General features: G+C 46.5%; 3 protein-coding genes and 1 pseudogene across 3 annotated transcripts in view; 1 reads left to right on the top strand and 3 right to left on the bottom strand.

The window, feature by feature from the left end:
- The first annotated feature begins 3518 nt into the window (after window positions 1-3518).
- Window positions 3519-11544, top strand: part of LOC146183758 (uncharacterized) — a 102504-nt gene continuing 94478 nt past the window's right edge. Inside the window, exon 1 of the mRNA XM_084608759.1 lies at window positions 3519-3714. Coding sequence (XP_084464885.1) covers window positions 3552-3714 — 163 coding nt within the window. The 5' untranslated portion in view covers window positions 3519-3551. The remainder of the gene's footprint in view (window positions 3715-11544) is intronic.
- On the bottom strand, window positions 5764-6644 carry LOC146183761 (uncharacterized). The gene has a single exon (XM_084609546.1). It carries the CDS (start codon window positions 6642-6644, stop codon window positions 5934-5936), a length of 711 nt encoding a protein of 236 aa, XP_084465672.1. The 3' UTR covers window positions 5764-5933.
- LOC146183760 (uncharacterized) lies at window positions 6456-7531 on the bottom strand (annotated as a pseudogene).
- On the bottom strand, window positions 8168-9444 carry LOC146183759 (uncharacterized). The gene is made up of 2 exons (XM_084609545.1): window positions 9131-9444; window positions 8168-8390 (listed from the first exon to the last, which is right to left on the bottom strand). Exons 1-2 carry the CDS (start codon window positions 9442-9444, stop codon window positions 8168-8170), a joined length of 537 nt encoding a protein of 178 aa, XP_084465671.1.

The raw sequence follows: 11544 nt of genomic DNA, 5'->3' as shown, positions 1-11544 counted from the left end.
GAGCAGGAAATAGTGGAAAACTTAAACGCCAGGGTAGGTCTTTCTTCCGAAATTTCGCCCTTCAAACCACTGAACATTGTGAAGAAACGTCTAAGACTTTCATATGCAAAGCGAAAGCAGGGAGTGGTGACAAGAGTGGTGGTCAGGGAAATCCGATGAGAGATACACGCAGCATATACTGTCCCCGGTACCTCTGTTGTACCAGTAGAGGAGTGTGCGAATTGGAGTAGCTGGGAAAGCAACCTTCATGCCGCCTACAACCGATGCTCATAATTTTAAGAACATTGCCAGCTACTGACACTACTACCATCCGCCTTGACTGTGAAAGATGTACTGGTCATCGTACCTGAGGCAACAAGGTACATAATTCAAAAAGCGAGGAAGATGGCAGAGCAGGAAGGCATGTGGTCCACTTTCGAGAGATTCACTAGGTGTAAGCTACAGCAGGAAGACATCACTGTGGTTTTAGAATATTACACTACGGATGAACTCGATTGCTCTAGACAAAGTCCCAACAAAAAAGATGTGCGAATTCAGGGAGGGAGGAGTGAGCCGTCACCGACAACGCCGAAGATATCATTTCGCTAACCCGCGCCGCTATCATAGGTATCGCTTGTAACCATCGCCGTAGTAGCTATCTCAGAAACGGCCACCTTGTATGCGCGAAGGAGACAGGAAGATGGAGCGGTCGTACATCGGTTAGAGCGCACAGAAATCAAGAACGCTATATTTAACACTTTTGGCGAGATCCCAGCAGATTCCTGTTATGTATGCAGATTCAAAAAAGATTTTAAAAGTGCAGTTATTCTCTATCAATAAATAATCTATTGCATAGCGAAGCACCGCATACAATGTAGAACCTACACAGCGCAGGCAAGTTTGACCGACGTTAAGAAGTTCTTAAGAAATTATACAAAAAGCGAATTTGCTCCAATTTTAGCACAATGTAATCGCAAAAAATAAATCCGGGGATTGTGAGGCTTTTGTAAACCGTGCGAAAGGAAATTTGCTTGCATTTTCATTGCCCCGAATTTATTTACCATTTCGTAGTAAAGCCCAACAATTCAATCATGAGCTTGAGTTTGTATTTATTTTTATAATTTCAAACAATATAATTCAACACTTTGTTGTGACTGTGCATGGTCCGCGCTTGCGCGCCCTATTGTTCGCCTGTGGGCATGGTATTGATATGTGCTGTTGGTGCAAGGGCTCTAAGTGAGCCTACTGTTTTCTTGAATCTTTTTGTGTGAGCATGTTTTGCTTTGTCGTGACCCTGCAACTGCCAAGTTGGCCCTGTCAAGGGAACGTCAAGAAAAATACAAAGAAACGTCGCCCTGTGAGAAATAGCCGGAAGTGCTTTTGTTCAGCTGTTCACCCTTCCCGTCAAGAGGCGCTATTGTCAAGTGAGGAATGCCTATTGTTCAAAGGAGACGACCGGAGTGACATGTCCGCTGATGTGCAGGAGAAGAAAGGAGCATGATGATTACGGCCATTAGAGGATTTCCCGGGAATGCAGGAAAGAGTTGCAATTGCCGGAAAGGGACAATGCTGGGAGCAGTATTCGTGGCGCGCACGTACACTTGGGTTTCTGAGAAGGAAATCAACTTGCCGGAACCACCATATCGGATCTTTGCAGAACAATCAAAATTTACCTCCTCGCCGTTCCCAAGCTCTACCCGCCAACAAGTGACCGACCAAGCCCGACGAAACACTACTGGACCAGTCAGCGCATCAGATCATCAGTGCAGTGACGTGTTCGATTGGATGCCGATATCTGAGAGGTGTGCCCTGGAACTGATTGGTCAGCATCTTCAGAGAGGGGCTGGACATGGGGGGGGGGGGGGATTTAAGGACGTTGCAGAGCGCGAAATGACGCTCTGAGCCCTGGGTAAACGCCTCATCCAAACGCTTCTCGCTATGAACTCTTAACGCTTGCCATTTTGCTGATATATCTTTTTTTCATGTAAATAAGTTTTCTCAAAGTGCCATTAAACCTGCTTGTATATATTTTACCAACTTCGAAGATTAAATCCTTCATCAACCCGGAGTCTGCACGCTACCAAGTGAAGGCCGGGTCAACGTAGTCCCAGCGGCACAACTTTTTCAGCGCGTTATAATTACGAGACATGTGGGATTATTGTGATAAATAAAAAAAAAATCGAAGATGGCTTTTTTTTTAAATTCAAATCAAATTTTCTCGTTTTCTTGACGTTTTTGAACCTCAGCCGATTTTGAAGCATCATGGAAAAAACGTTTTCAGTCTTACAGCTGCACTTTTCGCCTTAAATAGAGAATATAACCTCCATATTTGCAGGCAAAAGTTTCAGCGGAAAAATGTAGGAGCATCATGCCAGAACAAAGGGCTGAAAATGGACTTTTGTGCAGCGCACTGCTCCTGAATCAAAGTTCAGGATTTTTTAATAAAACACATATTGAATCAAAACGCTTTCTCTTTGATGTTTTTATTAGCAAAAGTGTCGTAAACTTATTCACTAAGAAAGTAATTTACGAGAAATGTTTAGTGTATATGCAACCAGGCTCCAAACTTGCAACTTTTTGAAATGGCAAAAACGGTGTTCCGAGAAATCTACTGCATATCTTGGGAGGCTGCGCTGTCGTACTCGACGCCTGATGGCCAGCTCAAACTGATCTACAGAGCGCGCAAGACGGCAAAGGCCACTGGAGCCACCCATGTCCCGAGAATTCCCTTTGTCTGAATAAAGTTTTTCATTCATTCATTCTACACTTCTGGTAAGCCCTCAGAGCTTCCCACCGTAGAACTCTTCCGTTCGTCTCCTACGGCCCTAGATGATGCCGTTTGACACCCTTCGGCGGATACTTAGTCATATGGGAATCACTGGTAATGAGGGTAGCGCATCGGCTCTTCCAGGAAATTTTGCACCCGGCGCATATCACACGCGACGATTGTTCTTTCTTGAAAAAGCCCTGACAGGTCTTTCTAACAGCTTCACCGGAACTTCCTTCTACTACTTTCGTGTCTTTCATCGGACACACGCACGCACCATGTGGGTTTTGCAAAACAAGCTGAAAAGAAACCAAAGAATGCCTCCACTCGTTCTCTGCCGGGAGGATTTTGCGCCTTTCGGTGGCCGCACCGCTATGGCACCGCTCTGCACGCGCGAGCGCTTCGTTTCAAAAGTTTTATTCAGGCACGGCCGCTCTCGAGGGAAAGCGCGTTTCTCACTTCGCGCTCTCTCTCCCTCGAGACCGGCCGTGACTCAGGGCACGAACATATGCTGCTAGAAGGAGGAGGGTAAAAAAAAAAACACGAAGCGGAGAAGGATGGGAGGATTTGGCTCGAATTTCCTTCCAATGGTAATGCGCCGGCGACTTCCCCTCCCCACGTCTTCGAAAAAAAAAAAAAAAAGAGCATCTCTCGCGCGGCGGCCAACCCCCGCACTCGACGTCTTTCGTCTTTTGCCTCGCCAGGTTGCAAGCGACCCCACTGCTGCGTGTGCGAACCACCACTGCCGTTTTGTTTCCGCTCTCTTGGCCAACCGAGTGGTCGCAATCTTCAGCACGTGCTGAAAATGTTGACTAGTATTTTGAGAACGGCAGTTTGTTGCGTGGTCTCGAACTGTACGTCAAGCCCGTGTGCAATGTGCGCTAATAACTTTTCACAGCAGCAACACCCTGTGATATCTTCGGGAAATCCGCAGTCAAATGAAGAGTGTTGCGTACATCAGGCTGAAGGTGAGTTTCATTCTTTTGCTGCTGTTTTGTTCAGTGCGTGTAATTCAGTTTCCGGGATTGGATATATGCATTCCACGCTTGCTTGCCATAAACTGAAGCAGATCATCAGATGTGAATATGGGCGGGAACTCATGCAGAGAGAAAATTCGGTATAATTAGATCTAGCGTGTGTTGTTTTTCTTTCTTTTCTCGCCCTTTACGCTACTTCCTTTCCCCGTTAATTAAGCATAATCTGTAGAAATGGTAAGGCTTAAGGCTGAATCACATGCACGCGAAAACTCACGCGAACGCGACGGCGGCACGCGTCGCGCGAAGCCTTCGCGCGAACTGAACTGCATGTGTTGCTTGGCTCGTCGTTCGGACCTGCCGAAATAGAAAATTTCGCTCGTTCGCCCGGAAGTAAGCGTATGTCACTGCCGCTCATTTCGCATGCTTTCTTTATTTTGCTGCGCTGCATTGTGATTGTGCACTACCGCGTAAATTTTTCGCTTTCAACGAACAATGGTGAATAGCCAAGGATTCAAAGAACGTCTAATCGCAACCGAAACAGAAGAAACAAGGGGTCACGTGACTACTCGTATTCGGTACGGTTTGTTGTAAATACATTTTGCTTTGCCATGTTGTCGCAAAATAACTTGCAATCGTTATGACTGTTGTTGCATTTGACAGTGGTTTTGCGGCCACTATGCCAGCCACACAACCTACACAGAGCGTCGTCGCCGTTTCGCTCGGTTCGCGCTGTCGCGTGCATGCGTCTTCCCCAGTAGGCGGTGGAGTGAACCATGATGACTTTTATGATCGCTTTCACCGCGCCGCCTTGTCGCGTCGCTCACTTTTTCGCTCACATGTGATTCTCGCTGTAATCAAGCCATACGCATGAAGCGCTGTCCCGTCCTCTTTGTACGTCGTACAGCTCTGGGTCCACATCACCTGCCTCGTTTCGTGCTGAATGATTTCCACAGGAATCGAAAAACCGTGATATTTGGCAGTTTTCCGGCTCTCTTACGCTGTTGTGACAACCAGAAACTCAAGGGTAAATTTAGTTCTACGCTTTACTAAAACTGATTTTAACCCCAACTCTGTTGTATCAACACAAACTTATACAGCAACCTCACTGTGCTAATCTCCCAACTGCGCCGCCTGTTTGGGAGACCGTAATTACGAAACCGTGCGTCTTGCGCACGGTTTTGCACCAAGTGCCGGCAGGACAAGCGGTCGCCTTTTTGTGTGTGTGCTGTGCGTCCCGCCAAGCGTTGACGGACGAAAGACAGCCACGGAATGAGGGAAACGAAACGGCGATGGGGACTAGGGAAGGAGAGAAAGAAATATTGGCTCATGCGGGGCGCACTGTCCCTTCATCCGAAATGGCCGCGGTCCGCGTCTGGGAGCGGCGGTGTATGCCTGCAGTGACCCGCCGGGAGGATTCTCGAAGGGAGAGAAGGATCAGAGGAAGCATGGTAGATGCGGAGACAACGACGTAGGAGTCGCAGTTTGGGTGTCGAGCAGAAAGGCCGCACTCTCAGTGAGGTGAAGTGCGCGCAATCGGCACAATAAATTTGGAAGCGCCTATTATGCCGGCAGAATAGCCCGCCCGAAAAATTGCCGGCAGTTAGCCCCCCATTGGTTGGCTACGACCACGTGACTATAGTGCAGGCATATTCTTTTGAGACCTATTTTGCCGGCAGCCGGCAGTACTGATTATGGGGTAAAGATGCCGGCAGCCAGTATCGCACTGAACGCCTTGAAAATGCCGGCAGCCGGCAGAATTGCCATCGGGAAAGTATGCCGGCAGGTTCGCTGGGCATCCACTGCTAGGCTTACCAGACGGGACAAGCCATGGTGGAAGGAAAGTTTCTTACGGCAGTTAGCCCCCATTGGTTGCCAAATAAAATTCCTCGCATTTTGGAAGCGGACAGTGTTTTGAGGCCATCATGTACAATTGTTGGTTTTATCTGCCGCAGAGGTTCAGCTGATGCCCTATAAACGAGCTCTTAAAAACCGTGAGGTTAAACCCTATAAACCACAATCTTGTAGCTTTGTTGTGTCTCCATATGTTTGCCGAAATGAAATAGCTTTAAATGTGTCCAGAAGGCTGTGAGGGGAAAAAAAAAACTTCCTAGTGTGATGAAGTGCAACATCCTTCATTTTTACTGCAGAGACAAGGCACAAATACATTTTGTTTACTCTTTATTTTGCACACAAAAAAATACAAAATAGCGCTATTCGCAACTGGAGCATTGCCAGACCTTTGCTTTTGGCTGCCTCTTAAGGCGCACGCAAGGCAAATGGTACCATGACAAGCACCAGTCACACATGATGGAGTCATGAGTATCATGATTGGTCTTGCATGCTTCACATTCCCATTGCTGCAGCCTTTGTTTACATTGTAACATATCAGTCACGGCTAGCCAGGCATCATCTGAAAAATGAGCTCTAACAGCATTTATGTCGACATTTTCGTCTAAAACACCACAGTGCACTAACTCTGGCCGTTGCTCAACGTCGGCTTCTCCCAGTTCCTTGCCTTGCATTGCAGCTTTTGCAGCACATTCGCCGACTAACAATGTCAGAATAATTTTTCTTTTTTCTCTTGCTGACAAGAGCTTAAAGGGCATGCTTTCACCAGCAACATGTTTCCGTTCCTTAATCAGCCCAACTACGGTCAGTGTTTGTCCCTTTGGCCGCCCACACTTCCGCATTGCTGGCGCAACTTTGATTTGACTTAGCGCATCACTTGATACATCAATAGCCTCGTTTGCTGTTGGAAGATTTTCATTTCGCATGTTGAAATCAGCTTCGTGTTCCAGATTGTCATTGTGATTAAGGTCATGTGCAGTAGAATTTTCGGCAGTTGTGGAAATCACCTGATTTCCCACTGGTACAGTGTCAGAGGTGCTTGCATCAGAGACTAGCAGGTCATCAGAGGGCATTTTCTGATCAGTTGTCCTTTTCAGGAAAGGTTTAACATTCTCTGCAGAACTATCATTATCTGCACAGATGTCTTCAAAGGCACTTCTTGTGCTCTTTCTGCCTGCTGCTTCTGAACACTTGCCTTTTTTTTTTGCAAGTGCACCTCCTGGTCATTCATACAATGGCAAAGCAGATCTTGCAGCAGTTCCATTCGCTCTGCAAATTTTGGCATCGAACCTTCAGCTACAATGCTCGCAAGCTTTCCTGTTACCACAGCTGCTTTTCTAAATTTTTGATGACTTGAAAGAACTCTTGCATCTTTCTGTTTTTCAACACGCAATGGTGCTGTTTCATTCTGCTCACAGTCCAACAGCACTGTTACGGTTTGCGCATACAGTTTTCCCGACCACCTATCACTGCAGAGGCTTCCATCAAACTTATTCAGTCCAAAGTGATGCCTTACTGCAAGATTGTGGCAGCATGGAAGCAACATTGCATTTCTGAACCCACAGGAGCAGTAATTTGCAGAAGCAGAGTTTACCACACCATTGATGACCACCTCTGCCATCTCCCCATCATTTGAATTCACGCACACTCTAGATGAGAGGTGCAGGTGCTGCTCCACATGCCTGAATGTGTATGGGGTCAGAAGCTCACAGTAAAGCATGTGAGCTTCATCAGTACTTGAAGTCACATGCCTTTTTTGGAGCATCGTGGCTGCTTTGTGCATCACCTCTTTTCGTGTTGTGTGCACAAATGTGAAAAATCTGCACACAAAATTTTCAAGCTAGCTATACTGGTCAACAATGCTCTTAATCTTTGCATCAATCGTCTCTGCACGATTGTTTGTTGCGTACATAAAATTTCCGCATGACCACTTGATTGATGCCCATGATCCATTCCTCATGAATGGGATGCCAATTTGAGTTTAAGTAGCCAGTTACAGGTGGGGGGCGAAGACAATATAAGTGTGTGATACAAGCGGGCATATTCCTCTTCACTCTCAGCGTAGACCATGCGCTGAAGTAGATCGAGGGCTGTCTCATGAACCGGCCTTGAAATTGTAGGTTTTGTGTGCTTACCTCCCTTCTAATGGTCTGAAGAGTATGGAAGGCACATATGTGCAGTGAAGATTGGGGAAATACTTTCGTAACAACCTGCCGCTTGACATAGTTACCCTGATAGATTCCCAGTTCTTGTTGAGCTCTTTGAATGCCTTGAAAAACCATTCAAGCCTGTCACCATCTTCTGTGGCAAAAAGGCCAACAGCCACAACCTCATTTTGACCATTCCCATCTTCAATAATCACTAAAGAGCAGGCCATCCTGGTCTCCAGTAATTTGTATGTGGCATCAATGAATATGATTTTAGGGTAGGTTTCAAAAGACTTCTTCATGCCTTCATCCTGAAAATAAACTGCCCTCAGTTCATCTCTCTCATCAGTCAGGAGACGGGCAGAGGCATGGTATTCATTTTGCAACATTGTGACTGTGGCTTGGGGGTTGTTTCCGGGAGCTTGGCTGTTGCATCTTGCAGCTAGGTTTCAAAGGTCCTTTAGTGTCACCACCTTGTTGCTCTCTTCTTCAAGCATTTCCTTTGCCTTTTCTTCAAGCTCAGGTGCTAGCTTTCGCTTTTGGGGCAAATGTCTAAAGAGTGCCTCTGACAAGGCATGGTTGTGCGCCAGGACGAGGCTCCTGATCTCTGAGGGCGCACCATCTTTGCTCGCAACCAAGTAGATGTGGAATGGGCTGTCTTTCTTGAAAGTCCTGTACAAAACAATTTTTTTTTTCACCAAAACGCTGCAAAATAAGATGCAAGAGGTTACCCCTTGTTAAAATACTATCCGTAGAAAGCTACACAAGTGTCGCAATTCTGTAATTAGTCATGTTATAGCAGGCAAGCTTTCGATTGCAACGCGACTGACGTCCGTCGCGGATTCCGTTAGTGCGCATCTCTGTGTGATGGAAGTTGCATAATAAGCTACACGAATACGCACCGTGACTCGATAGCAAGCATAATAGGCTCAAAGAGTTGTATTTCAAGCGTATTCATGTAACCTATTATGCAACACCAAGCAGACCGAGTGCCATGAGTCGAAAGCACCAACCACACCACCCCCCAGAGCTTGGCAGTCGGTGTTACCTCCTACAAGGGGTGTGTTCCAAGCTAAAGAAGCCATATCAAGACACCACGTGGGCGCACATTAACGTGGGTACGCGCCGCTTCCATTTCAACTAGAAAACTCGGCAACATTACCGGTTACGGATTATGCGACAGAAAACGGATTTAGTTCAATTCTTGTACCAAATGTTACAGGGTCGAGATATTATAATACATAAAAGCACATGTATTAAAGCTGTCGACCTGCGTAAATTAAACACCGTGAACCGCAACCATTCTAAGGAGCACACTGCTATGAAATATGTGCCTAAGGAAGAATTGAAGGAAGCGCACGCATCTTATTTCAACAATGTAATAGGTCTGCACAGCATAATCATTCACTTACGAGGAGCTTCGTTCTGCCGCCTTGGTGGTTGCAAACTTCTTTCCACCGTGGATGCAACAAAACTTCACCGACTGGTATTTGAGCGCGTCGGGCATGCTTCCCGCAATCTTGCCGACTCGCTTTTTGGCCGCTTCGATGGTGCGTGCATCCCTTTTCCACAGCTGGATGTAATTCTGACTGCTGTACCGAGAAATCTTCTCAAGCTCCGAAAAGCTTGCAAACGTGTCGCCAACGTTGAAACTGACGTTGTCTCCCGCATCGGCGATGCTGTCCAGCGCAGCCATTGACGGAGACTCGTTATCATCAGCCGCCATAGTTAGATGGTCAGCTGGCCATTGGAAAAGAGTGTTCAACGCGGCAGTAAAGTCCAAAATAAGCGGCACGTACGGATGAACACTGCCACCCGCGAGGACTGACCAACTGACCGTGTTCACGGAATGATCGGCATCACGTGACTGTAGCCTGCCAATGAGACGACACTGCCGGCAGTCTTATATCCCGAGCTGTTTTGCCGGCTGCCGGCAATATATCCACTCCCAATAAATTTACTGTAACCTGGAATTACCAAGTTTTGTCGGGCTTTGTCGAGGGATGCCAGAGGGGCGGAGCAAGGGGCCTGCATGCCTCCGTGCTTAGCCCATACACGGCGGACCAAACCCGCGGTTATCGCGAACCGAGTTTAGCGACCTCTGATTGCTTCATTAACTTAGTTGACTGAAGGCGCTCGTCCGTGCCCGATTGGTTGTTTGAACAGTGTACTCATTCGTCCACTTTATCACGTTTCAAGACCGACACCTAATGATGCAGCGTCTACTGTGCCGCCCGGCGTCTTCGATTACGACCGACGGCGCAGCAACTGCGAAATGCAGCCCCGTTACTGAGCCCCGTCCAGCCTATGTAGCATTGTTTGCGCGGCATGTTGCTGAGCGGAACGTCAAAAATTGTGCGTCCCGATTCCTCAAAAGCAGCAAACAATGGCGTCGGCGCAGCGCTACCCTTCGCCGCCGCGCGCTAGCAAGCACACATTCGTGCAATTTCACCCGTTGTCTGCTGTTGCTCAGTTCCTGGGTTTTTAGAAAACATCGCGTTTCGCCCGGAAGTGACTCGCAAGGCAGCCAATCGCAAAAGGCTTTGGGGTGCTCAACTTCCGCTCTGGCTTGTTTTTTTTTTTTGCTTTTGCGTGTGAAGTTTGTTTTCCTAGTCCTGTTTGGGCGAAGAACCTGGTGCCTGCACGCGCTCCTTCGTCTGATGCGTGTATATATGAGAACATTGACACAATTCAGTAAAAGCTTGGAAAGGTATAAAAAAAAGGCTAGTGTGGCTAGATATTGTTATTCATTTATTTATTTAATTATTTATTCCTAAAGGGTCCGGGGACATACAAGTAGTGGGCTATGAAATTTAATATGAATACAGAATATCTTCGATGGCGGTTTTGTATTGGTTGAAGTTGGTGATGGTTGCCACTTCGGATGGAAGGCCATTCCAGTCTCAGCTGTTTTCATGAAAAAAAAAAAAAAAAAAAAACTGATAACATGTATCGGTGCAGGCTTTCATTGGATGGACGGCGTTAGGGTGAGAGTTACGAGAAATGCGATGAGCACGTGCGATAGTAGTAGTTTCAGGATCAAAGGTATGATAAAATTTCTGATATAAGGAAAGACGAGCGATCTTGCGACGACAGGCCAGTGAAGGAAAGTTAAGCCGAGATTAAAGTGCGGAGACGCTGGTGTGATATGAATAGTCGGAACAAATAAATCTTGCAGCGCGATTCTGTACAGATTCTAGAGTTTCAATAAGGTTAGTAAAAGAAGGATCGTACGCGGCGCATGCAAACTCTAATTTCGACCCTAGAAATGTTATGTAAGCAAGCAGTTTTATTCAACGGGATGCTAAGAAGGTTACGGCGTAAGTACCCTATCATTTGGTTAGCTGAATTAGTTATACGGTGGACGTGTTGCGACCAGGTTATATCTTTGCTCAAGTGGATGCCGAGATATTTATAGGAGTCTACTGATGTAATGGGCATATTGTTAATTGCATAAATCGCGTCCAGGTGGTTGCGACGGCGGTGGAAAGAAAGAAGAGAGGTTTTCGTAGAAGTTAATGACATTAGCCAAGTGTTACACCACTCTTGGATGCGTAAAGGGTGGTAGCAATAGCTCTCAGGCTCATTTTTCTCCCTATATCTTAATTATTGTTTTATATTGGTTAGCTAAACCATCATTCTATTTATTAAATTTTTGTTTCTACATTATTAACATTATGTCACTTCTCAGCTTTTAAGCCACCAATCTTCCAGTCGTTTTTTGTTAGTTTCCACCGCCGGTTTATTCACCCGGCCACTGGTATATCTAAACCCCAGAGTTTCAGGAACAGTGACTGCGCCTGCATCAACTTCCGGATGGATACCA

This window comes from Amblyomma maculatum, chromosome 7 (assembly GCF_055883805.1).
Source record: "Amblyomma maculatum isolate TAMU_Amacu chromosome 7, ASM5588380v1, whole genome shotgun sequence".
NCBI lineage: Eukaryota > Metazoa > Arthropoda > Arachnida > Ixodida > Ixodidae > Amblyomma > Amblyomma maculatum.
This window is presented reverse-complemented; position numbering and strand designations above follow the sequence as displayed.

What these genes read in the sequence shown, in the direction of transcription:
- LOC146183759 (XM_084609545.1), bottom strand. Translation starts at nt 9,444, where the DNA reads ATGGCGGCTGATGATAACGAGTCTCCGTCAATGGCTGCGCTGGACAGC. An exon ending in GCGGCAGAACGAAGCTCCTC is followed by an intron (nt 8,391 to 9,130) that starts GTAAGTGAATGA and finishes TGTTTTGTACAG; the next exon opens with GACTTTCAAGAAAGACAGCC.
- LOC146183761 (XM_084609546.1), bottom strand. Translation starts at nt 6,644, where the DNA reads ATGCCCTCTGATGACCTGCTAGTCTCTGATGCAAGCACCTCTGACACT.